The sequence below is a fragment of the Clytia hemisphaerica genome, unplaced genomic scaffold, assembly GCF_902728285.1.
Source record: "Clytia hemisphaerica strain Z4C2 unplaced genomic scaffold, Clytia hemisphaerica genome assembly, whole genome shotgun sequence".
NCBI lineage: Eukaryota > Metazoa > Cnidaria > Hydrozoa > Leptothecata > Clytiidae > Clytia > Clytia hemisphaerica.
The window spans coordinates 309,126-332,671 of record NW_027103473.1 but is presented as its reverse complement, the minus strand read 5'-3'; the positions used below and the strand labels follow the sequence as shown (position 1 = coordinate 332,671).

The 23,546-nt window shown below is 34.3% G+C and overlaps 2 protein-coding genes across 9 annotated transcripts in view; one reads left to right on the top strand and one right to left on the bottom strand.

Moving 5' to 3' along the window:
• Nucleotides 1-13,568, top strand: part of LOC136798483 (SRC kinase signaling inhibitor 1-like) — a 45,574-nt gene extending 32,006 nt beyond the window's left edge. For 5 of the 8 annotated variants that reach the window (XM_067055102.1, XM_067055103.1, XM_067055100.1 and 2 more), the window contains 9 exons: nucleotides 2,653-2,866; nucleotides 8,137-8,833; nucleotides 9,722-10,246; nucleotides 10,697-10,790; nucleotides 11,358-11,488; nucleotides 12,257-12,332; nucleotides 12,692-12,775; nucleotides 12,977-13,094; nucleotides 13,374-13,567. In XM_067055102.1, coding sequence (XP_066911203.1) covers nucleotides 2,653-2,866; nucleotides 8,137-8,833; nucleotides 9,722-10,246; nucleotides 10,697-10,790; nucleotides 11,358-11,488; nucleotides 12,257-12,332; nucleotides 12,692-12,775; nucleotides 12,977-13,094; nucleotides 13,374-13,409 — 1,975 coding nt within the window. In that variant the 3' untranslated portion in view covers nucleotides 13,410-13,567. Of the gene's footprint in view, nucleotides 1-2,652; nucleotides 2,867-8,136; nucleotides 8,834-9,721; nucleotides 10,247-10,696; nucleotides 10,791-11,357; nucleotides 11,489-12,256; nucleotides 12,333-12,691; nucleotides 12,776-12,976; nucleotides 13,095-13,373 lie in introns of all 8 variants that reach the window. The other 3 variants (XM_067055098.1, XM_067055099.1, XM_067055105.1) reach the window with 2 other exon arrangements.
• LOC136798516 (uncharacterized) overlaps nucleotides 13,045-23,546 on the bottom strand; it is a 30,398-nt gene continuing 19,896 nt past the window's right edge. Inside the window, exon 9 of the mRNA XM_067055146.1 lies at nucleotides 13,045-13,136. The gene's annotated coding sequence lies outside the window, so the exon portion shown is untranslated. The remainder of the gene's footprint in view (nucleotides 13,137-23,546) is intronic.

The window sequence follows — 23,546 nt, the reverse complement described above, 5'->3', positions numbered from 1 at the left end:
AAGCTAAATCATATTAAGAGTTTTATCTCGTGAGAGAGAGGCGATGGTCACTTTGGATATAAACATGAAGATCAATATTTCACAAAGTTTTCTCAAGTATGTTTAGATTTCGATTTCCAAAATTATTTTTATGTATAAAGGGTATTGGTTCGGTTTTAGCATATTTAAGGTTCACTTTGGTGTACGAACTATTTGCAATGTTAGCATCCTTCGAATACAATTTTTAGTTAGTTTTAGGGCTTGTGAATAAATGAGGCTCCTAGTCATTTGACATGGACTAAAACTAAGCAATTCCTAGCTGTCTTTGGAATTATATTTTTCTATCATATATGAATTTTGCACAGTTCGTGTAGCACTTCATGACTTCCTTGCTCTTCTGCTGTAAGAAAATATTTTACCGCAAAAAAACGTTTTGAAGTCTGAACAGTGTATTTTTCATTGAACACTCAAGAGTTTGTGGGTTCTACCTTTGTTTACTTTGTATTCTGAGGTGACGAAAACGGTTGTCATTTGTTCGTTGGCTTGACTGCTTGTGTAAAAAGCTTTTAAACTGTTTGCGTTTGCTTTTGAATTATTGGCATGGATGTGCTACGTTTGATTGAGAATTTTATCTTCTTTGCCAGGACTAGGAAACTTTCGCGAATTATCAAATTCGCGATACATTTTTGCACTTAATGCGTGAATTGATAGTTTTAGGTTCGTGAAGAGAGATACTTGTTTTGATTTTCTTTTTGTCCGAATACGACATATTTTAGACGATTCTTCCAATAGATAGGCGGATAGGCCTACCGGATCAAACTCATTACATACGTAGTGAAAGGGTTCAATGGGCCATTCCATTTTATGATGATACAGGGGGGTGGACGAACATTTCCAGGGGGTAATCTGAGAAGGATTTCCAGGGGGTCTAAGGAAGTATATTTTTTCATTTTTGCAGGGGGTAAAAAGTTATTCTTGAATTTCCAGGGGGTGAACAACTGATTTTACTTCGTCCATCCTCACTTTAAGACATGAAAAAAAATTTTCCAAGGGTTCTTTTGCAGATTTTACCATTTTTTAGGGGTATCTACACTTTGCCAAGAAATTTGTTTTCACTTGAAAAGGTTCGTCCACCCCCCCCCCCTATATGGAAATTTTATGGAATAGCCCAATACAGGCTTAATTTGCAGTAAATATACAAAGAAAAGTTGTACTGAAATCTCACTGAAGTTTTGTGATGCTCAAGTCTCCTCTGTATAGACCAATTCGGCAAACTCCAGTTAGGCACTATCTTCAAGCAAACCTCAAGCAAGCTGGCTGTTCCTAACTGGCATAAATTTCACCCACGAAACATCAAACTATGTGCAGGTCCAAGCGGGAATCATTTGAAGACTTTGAGTTATCAAATTGTTACTAAACCATCATGTACACAATCTTTCTACTATTTCTAATAAAAATGGCTGATCGTGGGTAAAAATGACGTCACACGGAATCGGTATATTTTCGGTAACCAGGCAGAAAGAAAGAGAAGTTATAATACCCGATAATACCTAATGAAAAGACAGAAAGACTTATAGTCTAGATAGACTTGAAGTCTAGATTTTATTCTTTTAGTCCATTATTCGAGACTTATCGTTTCAATGTTAATAAACTTTTCATCATGTTTTAATCAGACATTTCAATCCTGTAATGTTTTGTTCTGTTAAAACCGAAAAGTAAAAGAAATTAAAAACCGCAAAAGTCATTGCATTCCTCAAGGTATGTTCAACACAGAGTAACTTCCTTATTTGGAATTTCTCGTAGACTGTCCTGATAACGAAAGATCGTTTCAACAATAAGATGTAGACATTGACATAAAATCAAAATCTTTATGACGCTATCGTGACGGGAATTAATGTCATCGTTCTGTAGTTTTTATGTCGCTCTTTGTATATATTATCACTCCACAGAGTTGACAGTTTAGATTTTTTCTGGACAGGGTCATGGTTTTGATATATTTTAAAAATCATAGTAGTTTAGAAATGTTATAATTTATTGTAGAGTTCGTTATTTTAAAATGTTAGACAAGTAAGTTTTATTGTATTATTTCAAACCATGTCAGGAATTTCTATCCATAAAATAGTCACAACCTTAATTCTAACTTTACAAATGTCACGCTAAAAATTGATCACTTGTCGTTGCTGCCTTGACGATTGACAAATACTGTAGGATCTGAATAATTGGAACGCAGATTTGTTCGATTTATCGATAATTGTGTTGAGTTTATTAATTAAAGTGACTTGAAAATATGTTCGAGTAAACTGGAAATCAAGTTAAAAGAGATTTGAGTAATAGTATTTAGAGTTTAAGAAACTACAGCTGTCAATCTCTAATTCGTCGCTCTAATATTCGATACGCTCCTTCATTCGATAATATTGAAACCTTACCGTCAGCAAGAAACTCTCATAAACGACGCTCCAATACACCTTTTCGACCCTAGCCGCAAATTGCCGTGGCGAAAGTAAATGTCGCAAATTTCGCGATTTTTCGACCTCGCGAAAGTTTCTGCTTGCAAAAGTTTGTATACCTAAAGTATTCGATACGCTCTATTATTCGAAGAAAATCCTATTCCCGATGAAAATCGAATTAGATTCAATCGAGTTGTCATTTTATTTATCGTTTTTTCCCCAATAGAAGTATGAGCGACTCATCATCAGTGCAAGACCAATTGGATGATCTAACCGAACTTCTCAAAACAGCTCTTAACGATGAACAAAATACCCATAATGCACAGCAACCACACGACGATCTCTTCCATGCTCAGTATGGTGACGCAAAGAATCCTGGGAAATTAAATCCAACCTTTGTTGATGATTTACAAGTGAAAATGCAGTCTGCTGCTAAAAAGGTGAGTTTTATCATATTCTATCCTTAATTTGTGATTTGTGATTTGTTTGTTCTAACTGACTTGTTAATTGTCTTTTCTCTTATCTTACAGTATGTGGCCCCCATAACGGCGATCAAATTTGAAACTTCTCTCAAATCTAGAAGAAAAGAGATTTTACAAAAATTTTTGCTGCATGAAAACCTTTAACATCTTTACTTTTATTCCTGGAAGTTCTTTTTCAAAATTTTCTATCTTAACAATATTTTTCAATCGCTTAAAGATAGGTAGCTTTTTTCTAATGGCCCCCAAAACGGAGGTTTGAAATTTTAGCGATTTCTCGAGATATCTTTAATATATGAATACAAAATTTTGACCATAGTTTTGAAATATGATTTAGAGGGTCTTGGGCATAAATTTATTTGATAAAATTTTTACAGTATACCCCTGGTTGTCAAAATGCAGGTTTGGGGCCCCCAAAACGGAGGTGTAGCTAAAATCAAATTATTAAGCCCGGTAGTAAAAGGGGGAAAAATTATGAACATATTTGTGTTTTCCCTTAAATTTACGACACGATGGATGTAAAATTTATGATTTTTATGAAATATTTCAAGATTTTCAATATTGCAAAGTCCAAACTGAAAATTTCGAAATTTTCAAAATGACAATTTTGATTTAACAACGTCTTAATCAAGTTTTTGAAAATAAATCTCTTTTGAAAATAGTTCTATTCATGTATGGAATAAGCTGTGAAAATTTTAGAAAAAAAGCTTAACTGAAACTGAAAATATTAAGCTTTAAAGATATTTTTCTCCTATATTTTGCAAAAAAATGACAGAATTTGCCGTTTTTGCTGATTCAGCGAAAATTTTTATATATAATGTTAATTTTTTGTTATAAATTATTAACTCAAGGTGATAGGAATAGAATTCCAAGATTTTTTGCTTTTTCTCATATTTAGAATTTTCGGTTTTGTCAATGCTGATTCTAGGGCTCCAAAATACTGGTTGACCTTCAAGATGCTATATCTTTTACCCAGCCTCTAAAGTCACAGATGTATTTGCATTTTCTGAACGGCATTAGGTGTAGAAAGTTTCCTATACCCCGTTTTCATAACTTATTTTCAATATCCAAGGAGCTAGAGTGAGTTATATGCAATTTTTATCTAATTTTGGTGTTAAAATATTTCCTTTAGACGCAAATATTTTATTTTGCATTCGTCTCAAACCAGCAAAAACATGCTCATTTTTAAGTATAACCATCATTCTTTCAAAATAAACAAAAATCGTTTAATTCTGATAAATTTACAAGTCAGAATCTTCATTTTAATGAAAATCTGCGTTTTGGGGGCCGTTTCCGTTTTGGGGGCCATACTGTAAAGCTAAATCGAACAACCTTTTGATCTCGTTAGGAAGTTGGTAGGAGGGATTCACATCACAATTTGAATTATTATCTTAAGAGAAGAAATTTTGGCGAATGACCTACATTTCGCCAAATTCGCCAAACTTTCTTTCCGCCAAAATTTCTTCCCTTAAGGTATCTAAAGTACCTTGGTTTGTTTACCCCCATTTAATAAGTTAACTTTGTATTCTTTCTTCGTTTTTGTTTCGTTTTGGGAAAATGGAGAATAAATTTCAAAGGGGAACAGGCAGAGCTTACAAAACTAAACCTTTCCTTATAATCATGTGACGACGGTACAAAGATTTTCATGTTACTTTAATTCACAAAAATCTTATCAAAATTCTGTGGTTTTTTATTCACTTCGTCGTCACACATAACCTTATTTGATAATTTCATTTCATAGTTTATTAGTGCCCTACTCTAGTCTGTATGTTTTTGTGATTATACAAGTCAATAATGTTTCATCAAGAAGCTTGGTTTCATTGATAAATATTGTGATGTGATGTTATCTAGTTATACCCTGGAGCCTTGGTCTTCTCTTTTTCAAAGGGTGGGATAGAATTGGATTCTAGATTTGGGAAAACTGGCAACGAAGACAATGTCTTTATAAAAAATAAACAAGACGACTTAAAGTCGAAAATTTCGCATAATATTTGAACATAAACGATCAGCATTATGCATTATATATTTTGAATGAAGCGTTACACAAAAAATACACATTGTATTTTACATACAGGTCGTGAATACCCTGTTTTCTTATGAAAAATCTCAATCCATTAAGAACAAAAAGATTCCTAAAAAAATGCGACTAAAAAATTCCTTTTTATATATAAGCGTAAAAAAATCTTTCAATTCAGAAGAATAATTCAGAGAACTGTAATAAACTTGAGAAAATGAATTTTAAAATTCTTTGAAAATGAAGAAGAAAAAAAGAACTTTTCATTCTTTGATGCCAGAAACTTCATTTTGTGCTTCACTTGGGCAAAGTTTATCAACTTCTTTCTATAAACAGTAGAATTTTCTAAAATTGAGAAAATGGCTTGTCAGAAAAATCTGTTGTATACTATCTTCGCTTTTTGATATGAATGATGGCGCACCACCATCAAAATCATAGGCAAAAAAACAGTTGAATTGTTGAGCTCCAGCTTCTGGACTAGAAAATAGCAGGGTAAAAACTAGCCAACTTTATAAGCTTTAAAGAAATAATACTCCTTGAGATTAAAATTTGGCTATTTTTGCCAAAAATTTCCAAAATCTCAATATGCAATATCCATATGAAAATATATTAAGAAAAGCTTGTAACTTAAGGATACAGACTTCGGTCAAGATTTATTTACCACTGTTACTCAAATTTTCTCACCAGATACAAATTGACTTAAACCTCACTTATAAAGTAATACAATTATTCTTCTGATGCTGTAATAGACCCTTAAAATTATTTAATTAATTATTTCTAGGTTGACCGTAAACCTTACAAAATCATAAAATAAATGTTTACACACAAGTGAAAGTAGTAAGTGCTAAAAACAGTAAAAGAATCAATATTATACGTAATCGATTAATGGCCCTTCTAGCAAATCACAACAATGACTCCTTTGTACCGTCAACTGCTCTAACTTGAGACGATTGGCCGAAACATGGGACTGTTGCATATCTGGTCTGTATTTTCACTTACTGTAAAATCGAAAGAGAAATCCTGTATTTTTTAATACGCCGTTCCTTAACTCAAATCAAATGACTTTGGAGGTTTGGTGAAATGGTGGCCGAATTGCCGTCCCATGCTTTGACAGATAGTCCTAAGTTAGAGCAGTTGACGGTAACTATTTAAAATGCATCCCATTAAACAAACCCTCCCCAATCTCTTGCTGGTTATCCCGTAAAAAATATATAGGGGAAAGATTCCAGAAAAGCAACAAGAATCTTAGTACGGAAATGGGAATCTTATACAAAACAACGGTACCACTGGAGTTTTTTATATATCAAAATGAAAATCCAGATTAGCAAAAGGTGTATCAAGATCGGTGAAGTTTGATTGAAGCTCGATTAGTTTGATTTATTACCTTGTTGCTCATTCTTCTTTACATTCCGACGGCTTATTAGCAGACGCCCACGCTAAACCATAAAGAGCAGGGCAATATCTATCATCCCATTGGGGAGGAAAAGCTGGAAAAACTTACTTACCAAACCCATCGAACACCGATCAAACTTCATCGGATAAAAAAACTGTCATCAAACTTATATAATCAAACTAATCAAAAAAATTTCTTACCAAATAAGGTTCGGTAATCGAACAGCTATCGTTTGATTTCGATGGATACTGTGAAGTCCCAGTGAAGTCGGGTATAACTTGCATCAGTGGAGGGAAACTTACGATAGCCATCAAAATTTCAAAACAAAAGAACTGCACAGCTCTGCTCGAAGCTCTACGCTACCATTTAACTTCATTTGAGGGGCTATGCATTAGCCTCCACTGACGCAAGTTACCCGATCTCACAGTAGTTTGACAGTTCGATTACGAAAATGATCGCTGAATTTCAATTAACTTCTAAAGAATACTTGCTAAAACTGACTGTTTGTCACAACTGGTTTCACTATTAACACATTACTATCTGGTGAAAAAAGGAAAAAAATATCATACCTGCGCTGTTCGTAGTTTTAGTGAAGAAGAGGCAGGGTTTTATGTTGTTGTTGTGAAAAAGTAACTCTTTTTATTCTACTTACTGAGCATTATCAATTTATTGGTGCATTCAGTAACTACACAAACATAAAATACTTAGTAGTAAACGAATAATAAACCTCTTTAAATACTCTACAAAAGGCAAGAAAACATGATAAAAATTGATACAGCAGCAGCAAGTTTCAAAAGCAGCCATTATAATGATTAAAAAGTTCTCACGATGAATGTTTACAAAAATGTAGAAAGTTATGGAGCCGTACGCTCCAAACTGTGGAGCTAATAATACAGTCGTCAAAAAGGCTTGATGTAATTTATTATCTCCACAGTTATCGGACCACTATAAAAACGCGCGAAAATCGTCCGTGGCTAAACGAACGTGTAAAGTGTTAGTTAAATTTAGTAAGTTCGTCCACCGTATCGAGTACTTTCGTTTTCTAATTTTTTTTCCGAGGACACCGCCGCCGCCACCACCGCGAAAGGCTATCGTAATACTTCGCTAAGCGAAATTAAAAATATACTTTGTCAAAACCTCTTGTCGTAAAGTTGAGATTATTTGAATCGCATAAGTACTTTGAACATTGATATTATAAATTTGTTATCCAAATTTACAGAATTATTTTTTTGTGATATCAGGTGCAATGTTGTTCCTCTGCTTATGAGATCGTAGACAGTGTTATATCTAAATGAAATCGAACTCATACTATGAATCTCTCATTATCAATGTCTCACTGTTCTAGATTAAGCCTTTAGAAGTTTAAGCGCATTAAAAAACAGCACCCTTTTATATTGAACAGATGTAGGCACATCAATTATCTGCTTAAGCTCATCAAATTTGAGATTTTTACAAATGTTTTTCGTTGCTGCACTATAATTTGTTTTTTGTTGATGTACAACACTGTTACTTGAAGGTTGATTAAGTTTTTGGATCTTTCGGTGCATGTTTACGGTATTTTTTCAAGTCATGGCTTTCATGGATGGGTCAGGGATTAAGGCGCCTTACTTTTTTCTACGGAAAGCAGTTCATCTTCTACCGCCTGGATAATAGTTTAAAAGTTTTAAGGGAAAACCCTTTTCTAGCGAAAACAGTGAGAACTAAATACTTAAATCAAGGGCTGTAAGAAGAAGCTATTACCTAGATGATAGCGACATGCTGTTTTCAAAAGAAGAATGTAAATCATTTTTTTCACTTTTTAATGTTTTTGTTTTTCCCATACAGAATCAAGCATTACCGAAGCATTTCCAACCAACCATCATCGTCAAGGCACAGCAAGAAGCACAACACCGTTCCGACGTCACTGAAGATTTCAACGAACGTAAAGTATCTAGTAGCGGTACCACAAACAATTCCCCGCACGAACCACAGCACCAAAAATTAAACAAATCGAAATCCGTTCGCGTCACCGTACGTTCGAACGCTGCTAAAACGAACGCGATCGCTGATGAAAAACGCGCCCGGGACGATATGAGTTTGACGCACCAACATAAACCGCGCGTGACCGAAGGTTTTTTTACGCCGCCTAACAAACAGTCTTACGTCGAACACAAACAAACGACAAAGACAGTCATGCAAAATGGTAGCATTAATCTGCATCCGGCCGTTTCTACGGCTGCCGAACCAACCATCGATTTTGACATGTCTGAATTGGACGATTTGATGAATTACGATCCAAATTCTTCACCGGCGCCGGTGAAAAAGAAAATCTCGGAAACAAAAAATACGACCGAAGTTGCTTCGGACCTTTTGGACCAACTTCAATCTTTGGAAGACGAAATGAAGATTAATTTCTCGAGTATTGAGGACTGTGTACAGGAGAGTTTGAGATCGTCCAATTCCAGTGTGAATAGCAAATCAAGTGGAATGTATGCTACTGTACAGAAGAAAACACCAACAACCAGCGTATCCAGTGTTCCAGGTATGTTCCTTTTTGTAAAAGTATTATTATAATTTCGGCTTTTCTTCGCTAAGTTGGACAAATACGTTCGGACGTTTTACCAAACTCGAACCCAGTCTGTTTTCTCGCGTTTTGATGATTCTAATAGCACTCAAGAAATAATTGTACCACCTTCATCAGTAAAATCTAAAAGTGGTGCTAGGGCTTCTGGGTAGGAGATTGCAAATACTTATTCAAACAATATTGTTGTTTCGACGTTTATCTAACGTTCATAACGTCCATATAACGTGAAATGTGAAATGGCTTGACTGTGAATAAAGGATTGTATCACCTTCATCAGTAAAATCTCAACGTGGTGCTAGGGCTTCTGGGTAGGAGGTTGACATTTGACTTATTTTTGGTTCAAAACCAGTCGATGAAAGAAAAATCAGGGAATAAAGTCGTTGGTTTAATGCTCAGTTTGATTTGACCTTGAGATATATTTTTCAATCAGTGAAAAGAAAAAATTATCAGCGGATTGATTAGTTGATTAAATCTGATTCTCGCAAACTTGACATATGCTTAATTCTCAACAATGATAAGTAATTAGCAAGGATAACTTTTGAAAAAGCACAGCAGGGTGGCGATATTAAGCTTTATCCTTGACAACCTTGCTGTCATTCGCTGATCTAGGTTCCAACCTAAAAAAACTTCTAGTACTTTTTAGGAATCATTTTACACTAAGGTCGCAAAATGAAGATCGAGGTTGAATTTGCAGTTCATCAGTTCATGCACTAGGAGATTGTAATGAAATTTTTATTTTACTGGACGTCTTTCTTCTCGGTTATGCTAGGGTCTCTTTTGTTTATGAGTTATAAATCAGTTTTTTCCATAATCGATATTTTGTATAACAACTTTCATTCTTCTTAGAAACTCCACCATCGCCTCGTAAACCACACGCAAATACTGTTTCTTTCGATATGCATTCTGAAGCAGAAGCTGAAATCGCAAAATTACGAGCAATGACCATCAACGGGCCGTCTGCACCGACATCCAATAACTCACCGTCTTTGAGGACGAAAGCGAGACCGTTGGAGAATTTGAGTATCTCCGCTTCTTCGAGCTTTAGCGATCACACCGATGGTGTTTTTACGACGTCGGGGTCACGAAAATCTTCGTCGTCATCGTCAGCGAAAAGCCCGACTCGTAAAATGTGTCAACGTCCTTCAGTTACGGCACCCGATTTCGTTGAATTGGAAACGGCCGCAAATTTAGTACGCGAAAATATCGCAGATTTACGAAAAGATTTAAGTACATTACGAAAAATGCATGTTGATAATACGAGGCATTTTAAAAATGATATACAAAAGAAATTATTGGAGTTCCGTAAAAAAGCAAGCAAGGTGGATGATACTTTACAGAACAGAATGGATCGAAATAATAATAACATTTTTGGTAAGTCTTTCAAATTTTCTACAAGACATTTTTTGAACCATTATGCCTACCTGTTCAAAAACATTAGACTTTCATTCGTTAAAAAGTGATCGAATCTACCTTACAGAGTTTCAGGATTCCAAAAAAGAGATTAACTTTTCAACATTTTATTTTACGATTTACGTTGAGGTATAGAGGTGATACTTTGGGGATTTGCACACCCCTGTTTCAGTGACCCGGTGAGAATGTTTAAGCGAGTGAGGATAAAGTGAAAAAATTTAATGCGGGTGGAAATCTGTTGTTTTTAATAGATTGGAACTCTAAATTCTAAATTTCAGCTTATAAATTTGGCAGGAGCTATTAAAGCGTTAATGTATTGTCTTTTTGCCGGTGGGTTTCTGATACATCAGTGCTTTCTGTCTACCTTGACTTCACAAAGAAATTATCAAATTCTATTCTCTCTTATTTCAGCGAACGATCACCCGGTGCGTGAACAACGACATCGATTGACCAATGATCAAGGCGATTACAATAAAAAGACATCCTCCACAGAATATCGACTACAGTGAGTCCCTTTTTTTAGTTTTTTTATCCATAATTTGAAGGGTTCCACTATATAGTTCGGTTTCTGCGAACACTTTTACCTTTAGAAAGAAATACCTCCGTCTCTTCAATGTACCATCATGGACATAATATATGGCAGCAAAAGGGGGGATTCCCTGCAAAAACCAAAAATGTTAAGTGCTTTAACTTATGGGATATCGAGTTATAATTCAGAGACTTAAGAAGCTGTTTATCTTTGTGTTATGTTTGAATTTCCTGCAAATTTTTGAAAACCACAAATGACTTTTAAGTGCTACCTACCTACTTCTGATTTGCAAAGTTTTATCACTAGACCTTAATTAACAGGTAGTTTTATGATACAACTAATTTCCTTCATGTGACATTGATTGACGGTCGAACTAAAGAAATGTTAAAAGTGAATCGTAGTATCGTAAAATTCGAACTACTTCGCCAATCTCTGAACATTAATATGCTTCACCTTTGATATTCACTTTGATACCCCCTTTTCGGCACGAAATCTTGTCATGGTAGACGCCCTCCAATTGAATTTCTCTTCATCTTTGTACAGGACATTAGAAGGTGTTATGGAGAACGTTCGTTTGGAAGTAGTCAACAAGAAACGAGTTGACGATCCCAACAAACTTTTGGAGTTTGAAGAAGAGATTATCAACATAACGCGAAGTCTCACCGATGTGCGAAGTAAGTGTTTATCAAACTTGGAGCATTGGGCTCCAATTTTGAATATGGGGGGGGGGTGTAGGATATAACCATTTTGGAAATTTACTCCCCGGATATTGTGAATTTTAACCCCCCGGACAACAGATCTCATCCCCCTGCATCATCAGTTGACCTCCCGGACACTCAAAATCACTTCTAATTAGAGCAAATTTGCCCCCAAAACAAGGCAAATTTTTACAGATTTTTCACTACCCACGGAAAATATCCAATTTATCGAGATGCCTTGGAGTTTTTACAAGATACTTCACTAATTGGTCATTTAAAGTGATAGAGATGACGCGTTCTTTAGAAAAAGTAATAAGATTCTTTTATTACATCTTAACGACCAACCAAATCAAATAAGAGCTTGTAAAAGTCCAGCTTGTCCCAATTTATCCTTCACTGGGGGTGTACAAAAATTTTCTGAAAGAGCTCATTTTACTTTTTGCTGATTTTTTGTGTTATAGTTGACAACTATAAGAATCCGTATTATTATTTGTGGGACGCATCATACATGTTTTTTTCAAAAGCAGATAGGATTTTGAGACTTTAGGACCGACCTGCGAATAAGGCTAGGAAAAAAATTTTGTGACCGAAAGACTGGCGTGCGTGATAGGCAAAACTCTCAAATAATGGTTAAAAACTTGGTATTCAAATTTGCAAATTGAATGAAATTTGGGTATCTTTTCATTGGAAACGGTGATTTTTCTGTGACACATGGTTATACAAATATTTTTTTCATCTTGTCAGATAAATATCTTGGCATCAGTGACACAATGAAACGAGTCATGCATCTCGAAACTGAAATCATCCTCAAAGAGGAAACGTAAGTCTTTTACTGAACAAAGATGACTTTATTTTAGGCCTTAACGACCAGCAGATTTTTATGCCACTTGTAATTATATATTCATGGTATTAAAAGATCATTATAAAATGACATAAAAATCTGTTTTCTTATTCAAATTTTGTGTTCCTCTTGGCTACGCTACTGTAAACCTTTTTCGGGAGTTATGTGCATCGGAAACAAAAGCAGGCCGTGTTGTTGCGTGATTCTCAGTTAGAATATTTGTTTTGTCTTTCCTCATAACATCATTAGAAAAGCCTGCAAAAGTTGAACTTAAATTCAAAATTTGAAAAAAATCTGTTAAATTAATATATTTATTGCTTAACTGCCTTATTTTACAGGTTTTTGAAGGAAGAACCTGAAAAGTTGGATACATTAATCGAACGATGTAAAACACTATCAGGAACTCTGCAAACACTTCAAAAGTAAGATTTGTAGGCCTTGCTAACCTTTTTATAATGTGACAGTGACAGACAAATTCTTCTCTGGTTTATAATTTCTCATGTACCCTTTGTCTCCAATTTGTGAATTACAATTGTAAAGATATTTCTAATGTTGTGTAACATTTATTACAAGATAACTCGGTGTAATATAAATTCTAATTCTGTATAAAATTCTAAATTTAGGTTAGCAAAGATGCAAAGTGAAGTTGCTACGTCACGAAAACCATCGTCCAATCAAAATCGACAACGTAATCCGACACACTCGTCACCAGACTACCAAGAAATTGACGATGTCAATCATGTAAGTTTTTGAGCGGACGCGAAATATCACATCAAATTCAACCTACAAAATTAAAAATTGAATTAATTAATACCAATACCTATTTTTAAACCGGGGGGGGGGTACTCTTGCAAAAATAGGGGCAGAGTATAAGCGTAAGGGTTTGTATTTGCGTTTTTAAAAACAAGTTTGTATTTTTTGCTCCACACTCCCAGCAAAATTCTTTTTTAAGTATTTTTACCGTGAAACATGAACATACTATTAAAATTAATAATAAATATATTTTTTTTTCATTTTCAGAATAATATGCAAAGAGGAGTGAGATTTCATCGTTGAAAATTCAACCATAACTGTACATAATCAAATGAAATATTATGTGAAAAAATACATCGTATTTTGTATCCGAATTCCAAATACTGTCAGAACAGATAGGTCAGAGAAAATACCTTGAAGGAAGAAATTTTGGCGGAAAGAAAATTTGGCGGAAAGAAAATTTGGCAGATTTGGTGGATTTGACTGAAATCCACCAAATTAAGTTCCCGCCAAAATTTATTTTTTCCGCCATTCGCCAAATTAAATTCCCGCCAAATTAAACATTTTGAAAATATGATCTCTTTTAAGGGCTCTGACCATAGTCGGAAAATTGATTTTAGTATTTGAACATAAAAGTTATATTTTAGGTTCCTTAACACTTTTAACAAAGAATTGCCTTTATAAATTGCTTTTTAATCGAATCCCTTAAGAGTAATTAAGAATTTAATTACAAAAATGACGTTATGAACTTTAAAAAGACGTTAATAATGTGTTGCATCACCTTCTTTTATAAAAAGTGCTAAGTTTTAATAGGTAATTAACCTTTTTGTTTCAAAATTTCTTTACACTGTCCGCAAAGAATTGAACTATTTTATCTTTTGCGGAAAATTTTTCTAAAAAGATGTGTCAAAAGTTATGACTGTTTTTTTAAGCAAAATCCAGATGAAAAATTGATTAAAAACCACTATTTTGAAAATTTCGAGACAAAGAAGCATTTACAAAAATTTTCCGCAAAAATTTTTATTGTTCGGTAAAAGATACACCATCTACTGCGAACATTTTTTCAAAATGTTTTTTCTTCACCGAAACTAAGCTCTTCAAAGTTGAAATACTCTTCCTCGCAAAAGTCTTCATTTTCTTCTTCGTCAATTTTTTTCATTGCAATTTTTTAATTTTCAGATTCAGGAATAGTTTGTCTAACAGAAAATGTATAACATGCCATAGTTTTGTTGGTTACATCAGTCAGAAAACACATTTTAAACACGGCAATTATGAAAAATTCACTATGGTCAGAGCCCTTAAGGTGTTTTTGCTATTTTTTCGCTGTTTTGACGCCATCCTAAGGTTAAATTTTTAAGCGACCGCCAAATTAAATTCCCGCCAAATTTAGTTTTTTCGTCCATCCGCCAAATTGAATTCCCTCTGAAAAAACTTTTTCGTCCATCCGCCAAATTAAATTCCCGCCAAAATTTCTTCCTTTAAGGTAGGTTTTTCAATAATAGGCAAAAAACATGTTGAAGAAAATCGTTTTGAATTATTTTTTAATTCTTCTATTGTTAAATTTGCAAATCACAACTTTATTTCGATATGGATTTATTTACTTCGGCAAATCTTGTTACTTACTCTCGGGTACCTAATAGCCGGGGGGTTTGGAATAAGCGGGGGGGTTGGAAAAAATCTCAAAACTTAATAAGCGGGGGGTTGGAATAAAAATGTCCTGGGTGGAAAATTTTTGAAAAGGAGGCTAATACAGCAGAATTAGGACAAAAGAGGGAACTTTCAAAAACATTTTCCCAAAAATTAATAAGCGAGGGGGTTGGAATAAGAATGTCCTGGGTGGAAAATTTTCGAAAAATTAATTAGCGGGGGGGGGGACGGCTATTAGGTACCCGAGAGTATGTATTACGATATTACTTTGATAGAATATTTTTGTAAATTTTAGCGCAAAAAAACATGTATAGAATTTTATTCCAGTTGTAATATAAAAACTGCACAATATTTTGTTTATGCAAATTAACTTTTTTCACTTGACGAAAATAAAATCTTAAAATTCTATTAAGCACAAAACTTAGATCATTGCTTGTTCACTCTGAGAATTTTAAATTTATTTTGAAATCAAAAACTTCGTCCTTATTTATATTTTACTATCTTTTTTTATTTTGTATGAATTTAAATATTTTTCTGTGTATTTTTTAGTTTGATGTTTTATAAATATTTCACATTAGAAAGCAACGTCGTCTGCTTATATTTCTAGTTATTTTTTGAAAATAATGATAGGTTGAAATCATGACCCGGGGGAGGGGTCGATTTAAAAAAAGACCGTCCCAAAAAGTGCAGAAAAGATTTAGCCAAATTCGAGTAAATTTGGGCAAAAAATCGACGCATACATTTTCTTGAAAATATCGTTGGAAAGATACTTCCAGCAGAATTTTGACGGATGGTAAATTTGTACACGACACGCATATCAGATAAGATGCGCACAAAACAATTTTTTAACTTTTTTCCGTAAATTTTAATATTCGGTATCATTGACATATAACTGTTTTTAAGAGTTAGCGGGCAAGTGACTGCTCATTCGATTGAGCTTAAAGAAAATAAGCAGTCACTTGCCCGCTAACTCTTAAAATTGGCATTGGTGAAAAAGTTAAATGAGAGAGAGAGAGTGGTCCATCCTATCAGAGGAACTGGCCTAAAAAAAAATATGTTAAATATAAATTTTAGGAAATCACTACGCTAGGGACAAATAAAAAAAAAACACTATTATCAAAGATGTAAAAGCTATAAGAAAATCTAGCATTTCAACATTAAACATTTATCAACATTTTCCATACACCACGATCAAAAACCAGATTATACCAAGATGCTCTATTAATATCGAACCATTTAAGAGATTTATACACCCCTCTTCCATATGTAAACTCAGGGGAGCCTTTCAAACGACGATTGTGCACCCAACAAGACAACAATTTCCGAGGTGTTCTATCGAAAGACATACGTGCCACATGGCCCAACCAGGACAATTGACGATTGAAAACATAATACTCAATTGGCTCAATATTTAGCTTCTCAAACAGTGAATCGGTTGTTATTCTGTACAAAAATACATGTGAGCGATTGATGCGACACATCGAACGTAAACAAGAATGGTGAAAGTTGCGTAGTAGACGTAACAGGTATTCAGTTAAGCACCATGTTTCTGCCCCATAGATTAGAATAGGAAGAATCAGTGACTTGTAAACAGTGCTTTTAGCTTCTTCGGTAATAGAGCGAGAAGAAAAGATTGACTTTTTTAGAGCGCCAAAAGCGTTGCCAGCCTTTTTGATGCGATTGGTGACATCGGTTATATCTTTACAGTCCCTGGATATGTAACAGCCAAGGTAGCAAAACTTGTCACAAATGGGGAAGTACGTATACGTGGACAACTTAATTGGAGAAAGATCAGTGTTGTCATAACTTGTGGGATCATTATATGATTTAGGAGGTTTCGAGACGAACAGGACTTCAGATTTTGAAGCTTTATCAGGGCAACGGATATCACCAACATGGATTTCCATTCCAAATTTGAAGAAGTGGGTGATGAGTAGCGGGGAGTATGTTTCAACATCGGATCTACTATCAAAGAGCACGGCAGTATCGTCTGCGTATTCAGAGTCGTCAACAGGGAACTCAGATCCCTTGGTATTATACCTCCTTCCTGTTAACACAGAATCATCTTTGGTGCGGTAAACACACAATGGCCGGCTATGTATTTTCCTCCAGGTTTGCATTATTGCGGCAATGTAAATAACAAACAAGGCAGGCCCAAGAATGTCGCCTTGCTTTACACCAATGGTACACGGCATAGTGTTATCAACAGTTTCAACGACAAAGTTTACTACAAAGTAAAAGTTTCAAGATTGAGATCAATTTCTCTGGTAGTCCAAATTTTGACAATACTTCCCATAATAACGACCTTGGTACTCTGTCGAACGCTTTAACGAGGTCGAGAAAAAGTACCCAAGTTTCAAGGTTATGTTCTCTACGTTTTTTAAGGGCAAGTTTGACAGAGAAAGCGGCATCCATGCATCCTCTACCTTGTCGAAAACCACATTGGATTCGTGGTCAAGACTTTCTATAAATGGTTGTAATCTGCTGTGTATCAATATTGCTAAGACTTTATACGCGGTTTCAAGGAGCATTATACCCCTATAATTTCCTGGTTTTGAGAGGTCTCCTTTTTTGGGTAGGATCACAAGTTTACCCAGGTCCCATTGAGAGGGATAAATGTTCTTTTCCCATATATCGACGATAATCATAGCGAGATATTCGAAACAGAGTTCATCTTCAACAAGTGATTTAAACATGGCTGCGGTTAGACCAGAGGCTCCTGGTGCTTTATTTTTTAGACGTAAGACTGAGTTTTTAATTTCATCAACAGTTGGGGTATGACTGAGAGAGTTATTCACCATATGTGGTGTTATGTGGGATAAGACAGAGTTATCGAATACCTCTTTTCGGTTGTACAGTTGTACGGTTGTACGGTTGTAAGTTAAATGTCAATGTTGAAATTTACGGAAAAAGTTAAACAACTGTTTTGCTTTCCCACGAGCAGCTTATGCGATAGCTGTCGATAAGAAATCTTCAAGAACAAGACATGATTTTATTGGAAAAGTAAAATCAAAGTGATTCAGATTCCTTTAATAGGGAAGGGGTACAGATTTTTGACGATTTCTTTTGATATTTATCTGAGAGTTAAAGTCTCAAATGAACTGGAGAAACCAATGGTTCAAGGAGAAGGGAAAGGTCTAATCAATTGGACTTTAATTGATAAAAATGAAGAAACTCTGTGGTAAAAATATCAATCAAAAGTCTAATTAGGGTTGATGAAAAAACTGTAAACCAGAGGTTACTTAGATATCAAGAAAGGGCCTTTAAGGGGGTAGTCATATGAGAAATTTGAAATGTCATTTTTTAAACTTTTTGTTATATCTTCTGAAGTAGTAAATATTTTTCAATGAAACTTTCCACAATTGTAGCACAACTATAAAGGATTTGAAAAATTAAAAAAAAATTCTAAAAATAGCAAAGACGGGGGTAATATCGTCCAGGGGAAAAGCTATAAAAATATGTGTCAACCTTTTAAGAAAAGCTAGAAAGCTATTCAAAATTTCTTCTGGTTGAAGGTTAGTATTATGAAAGTCTCCAGAATGAGTGGAAAATTTTTTCAAAATTTCAAGCCAGGGGGTCTGGAACCTAAAATTTGTTACTTTTTCAGTTAAAAGTCAAAAAATGATTATTTTAAAAAACTGCTTCATTCATCCTGAGGCTCCCATAATGGAAAACTACCCTGAAAATTCAAGTCGATAGCTTTCTCAATCCTGAGAAAAGGCTGACAAGGTGCGCGAAAACCCCCAAAACGTGTTTGAGAAAACGGCGCAGAAAGTTGAAAATAGTGGTTTTTCTCAATTTTTCTGCGATACATAGACCGTTTTACAAAATTTTTGCTGTGGTTTGACTAAAAGGATTGACACATACTTTAATGTTGAAAGGTACTGGAAAATACTAAAAAAGTCCAAATTTTTTGAAAAAATGGCCTTCCCCGTGCCTCCGGGAATCTCCAAGTATTTTGCGTCAACTCTGCGTATTACGACGCGTAAAAATGGCTTTAAAGTCAATAAAGTGCATTTTTCATCAAAAACATATTGCCACAAAATATATCATCCTGTCTCTCTCGAATCTGTTTATATCATTTACATGTGAATTTCAGTGTTGATCTTAGGGAAACGTGTCTTCGGGTTGAACGTCAATCATGATGCAATGCATAGTTTTACTCAATTTTCCAGGATCGCCTCTGGCGCCATGATTCATCAAAGACTAGATTTCCACTGGATTTAAGACTCACAATGGATACATCATTGAATACGTTTGGTTCCTTTTATTCATAGTCTATAGTCCATCACTTTGAAAAGTTTTTTTCGGTGTACAAGTTTTACTGCTCGAAAACATCAGTTCGCAGAATCAAATTGTTGCTTTCACTCAAATTATAGGCTTCCAAAGCTTTCCAAGATGTGAGAAATTAAATGAAACATTCAATAATATCATAATTCAATCCAAAACAAGACGACTGAAGTCGAAAATTTCGCCTAGAGTTTGAACTACATGGGAAAAACAAGAAGTAGATGAAGCTAATCTGAAATCTACTTTACATCGAGCCTTGATGAAACAATTTTACAACAAGAACAACGAGGCTTAAAATCGCTAAAAAAATAAGACCAATTTAAGAACAATTGCTGTTTAATTTTTAAAAAATCTCATAAAGTATATGCTTATAAAAAATTGATATGCTCTTATTGCACGCCATCCCTTGTTTACTTTGTAAGAACTAAGTACCGAAAGGTATATCACCATCTATCAAGAGTTATTGATTTGATTCTTATAAAGTAAATGCTTATAAGAAAAATCAATATGCTCATATTGTGCGCCGTCCCTTGTTTCCTTTGTAAGAACTAATTACCAAAATGTATATCACCGTCTATCAAGAGCTATTGATTTGATTCTTATAAAGTAAATGCTTATAAGAAAAATAAATATGCTCTTATTTTGCGCCATCCCTTGTTTACTTTGTAAAAACTAATTACCGAAATGTTATCCCCCGTCTATCAAGAGTTATTGATTTGATTCTATAAAAGTATATGCTTTAAGAAAATAAATATGCTCATATTGTGTGCCGTCCCTTGTTTACTTTGTAAGAACTAATTACCAGAAGGTAATCACCATCTATCAAGAGTTATTGATTTGATTCTTATAAAGTAAATGCTTATAAGAAAAATAATATGCTCATATTGTGCGCCGTCCCTGTTTAATTGTAAAACTAATTACCGAAAGGTATATTACCGTCTATCAAGAGTTATTGATTTGATTCTTTAAAGTATATGCTTATAAGAAAAATAAATATGCTCTTATTTTGCACCATCCCTTGTTTACTTTGTAAGAACTAATTACCGGAAGGTATATCACCGTCTATCAAGAGTTATTGATTTGATTCTTATTAAAGTAAATGCTTATAAGAAAAAATAAATATCTCTATTGTGCCCCATCCTGTTATTTGTAAGAACTAATTACCGAAAGGTATATCACCGTCTATCAAGAGCTATTGATTTGATTCTTATAAAGTAAAGCTTATAAGAAAAGAAATATGCTCTTTTTTGTTGTTTACTTTGTAGAACTAATTACCGAAGGTATATCACCGTTATCAAGAGTATATGATTCTTATAAAGTAACTGCTATAACAAAATAGATATGCTCATATTGTACCCCAATCCTTGTTTACCTTGTAAGAACTAATTACCGAAAGGTATATCACCGTCTATCAAGAGTTATTAATTTGATTCTTATAAAGTAAATGCTTATAACAAAAATAAATATGGTCATATTGTGCGCCGTCCCTTGTTTCCTTTGTAAGAACTAATTACCGAAATGTATATCACCGTCTATCAAGAGTTATTGATTTGATTCTTATAAAGTATATGCTTATAAGAAAAATAAATATGCTCATATTGTGTGCCGTCCCTTGTTTACTTTGTAAGAACTAATTACCAGAAGGTAATCACCATCTATCAAGAGTTATTGATTTGATTCTTATAAAGTAAATGCTTATAAGAAAAATAAATATGCTCATATTGTGCGCCGTCCCTTGTTTACTTTGTAAGAACTAAATATCGGAAGGTATATCACCGTCTATCAAGAGTTATTGATTTGATTCTTATAAAGTATATGCTTATAAGAAAATAAAGAAAAATCAAAACTGTGAAGCTAAAGACACAAAGATATAATGACGTAATCCAAAGAAAACCTTCCGTGGTTATACGAGCGTGTAATTTGTAAATTGATTTTAGTGAGTTCGTCCACCGTATCAAGTACTTTCGTTTTCAAAATTTTCTTCCGATATCGCCGCACCATGCCTATTGTAATACTTTCGCTAAGGCGAAATTAATAAAACATAAGCTCAGTTTCCATGTCAAAAACACAGCTGATTGCCTCCAAAATGTGAATGTTTTGAAAATATCAATTCTTTGGTTACCATCTTTAATTACGTCATATTTAGAAATCCCGGGGAAAAAAGGCGGTATTGACTTAGACGCCCGAAAAGGGCGTAAAAAGAGCTTTCATTTGATATGTCATGATGCTATGTTTAGAGCAGCCATACGGAAATGAGGCCCTAGCAACGGATGCGATTTCCCGTTGCTAAGGAGAAAATTGTATACCAGGGCTCATAAGAAACCCAATATCTCGGCAGATATTTATGCTACTGTCTTGAAATTTTCAGGGTATGTTCAGGAAGGATAAAGGATCCTAAAAAGCTCTAAATCCCGAAATTGATAAATTTTTCACCAAATTTCAAAATCTCATATGACTACCCCCTTAAGGATTATTTTATTGCTACTCATAATCAAAATAAGTAGAAAAGCCTTGACAGATCTTTAGAAAAGTGTCATAGGGGCCAAAATTTTTATTGAAATACTTTTTGGTCATTTTGTGGTTCATTTTTCTTGATTTGGACCGAACAAAATATGGAGAAAAAGTGTACAGACAAAATTATGCAACTGTATGAACGAAAAATGGAGAAGAAGAGAGGAAAGGAAAAGTAACACTGGAAACAACATTGAGAGTTGAATTGAAGAATTTTTAAGATATTCTAAAGTCGGGTTGAGAAATCTCTTTTGGACTTCCTCACTCTGTAAAACCTAACAAAATCAATGTCTACCACGGATGAGTGACGTCAGATCCTGTGTCAATGTCAGTGAGTACACCATTTTACTTCCATCATCCTAGGTAGACTCCTAAACCTAACGTTTTTAAGAATTTATAGGCATCGAGTTTAAAACAAATCTGTATATTATTCTTTGGCGCATCCGGATCATACTCTAAACCGTTATATTTCTTAATGAGTGTTGATAATCAGATAATGAGTACCTGTTGAGAAAATCTAAGAGTATTTTTTGAAGGCTTTTTCCTGTCAAACTACGTTTATTTCAAAATTTATCTAACGTCATATGGATGCTGATGGATGTTGAAACGACGCTATTGGGACAGCAAAAAACGATATAAGGTGGGAGAATGGGGGAGAGGGGATTTAAAAAAGCGTAATTGTTTAACTGATGTCAATCCTATTATTCTCTACGTACAAGGGGGGGGGGAGGTGGCGGAAATCTGTGAAAATCTTTTGCGTACGTACTATGTGAATTGAGCCCCGAATATTTAATGACGAGAATTTCAAAAGATTTTTGCTTGGAATGGGTTACACTGTGGTATGATGATAAGAACTCGAGGCTATATTTTGCGCGAAAAGATAGATTATTGAAAGTTCAAAACAGTTGTAATAACCTTAAAAATTATAGCAGAATTAAATCCACTGATTGCTAAACACAGATCAGTACTATGAGGGTCAAGTCCATAGATTTAAAAAGCCCGAAGGGCTAGATTATTTTTTAAGATGTTCGTCTACAAATATTTTCTGAGAAGGGCCTTAAAAAGAGTATTTTCTGGGTAATTCCCTGAGCTAAATCAAACTCAAACTTTTCAGTAATTTGTCTTGTTAACGGGATAATGGTTTGAGATCTTTGGCATGCAAAAGTTGAAATATTGAAGTTACAATTTTTGACTTTTAGCAAGGAAAACCTAAAATTTTAGCGGTTTGCGAATTCATCATTAGGGATTTCAAATTTTCATATCTCATCTTTAGGAAAAAGTTCATTCAAAATATTTGGACCTACACAAGAATATAGAGGGTTCCTTTAAGACAAAAATCACGGACCAACTGATTATCCCTTGGAGTTTTTACCGAATTGCAGGTACAACTTTACAGTTCATGCAGCCTAATTCGATTTTCAAGGGGAATGAATTTTCATCAAATAAGAGAGCGTGGAATACACCTTTTCGACCGTACCCACCAATTGACGCGCGAGTATCTTTTTGTCCGCTTTATCCCACTAAAACCGTCCCAGTCCTTTTTCGCACCTATAGACAATATAAAAATGTATCAAAAAAGGATTGGATCGAGTTTAATGGGATAAATCTTGTTCCTAAGAAAAATCTGTATTAGTGATGGATCCGTTTTTTTAAATGCTTATAGTTCAAGTCGCTACCAGTTTAAGACAGGATGCGACTGCGAGCATTTTGGTTGTTCGGATTAAATAAAAGTCTATATTCAAGAAACTCCCAGACATTTCGAGTATGCCACTTTAGCTTTTAAGTATATAGTGAGGAAGAAATTTATTTGAGTTTTGTTGAGTTATACAGATCATTAGTAAAATATCATTTTGGATTTTTATGGATTGCAATAATGACACTCATGAGGCTGGACTTAAACAATGTTGGTTTTCCGTCAGCCGACCGACTCTTCTCTAAACTTGACGACCTAAATAGGAACTAACTTTGAATAACAAAAATTTTATCTGAAAT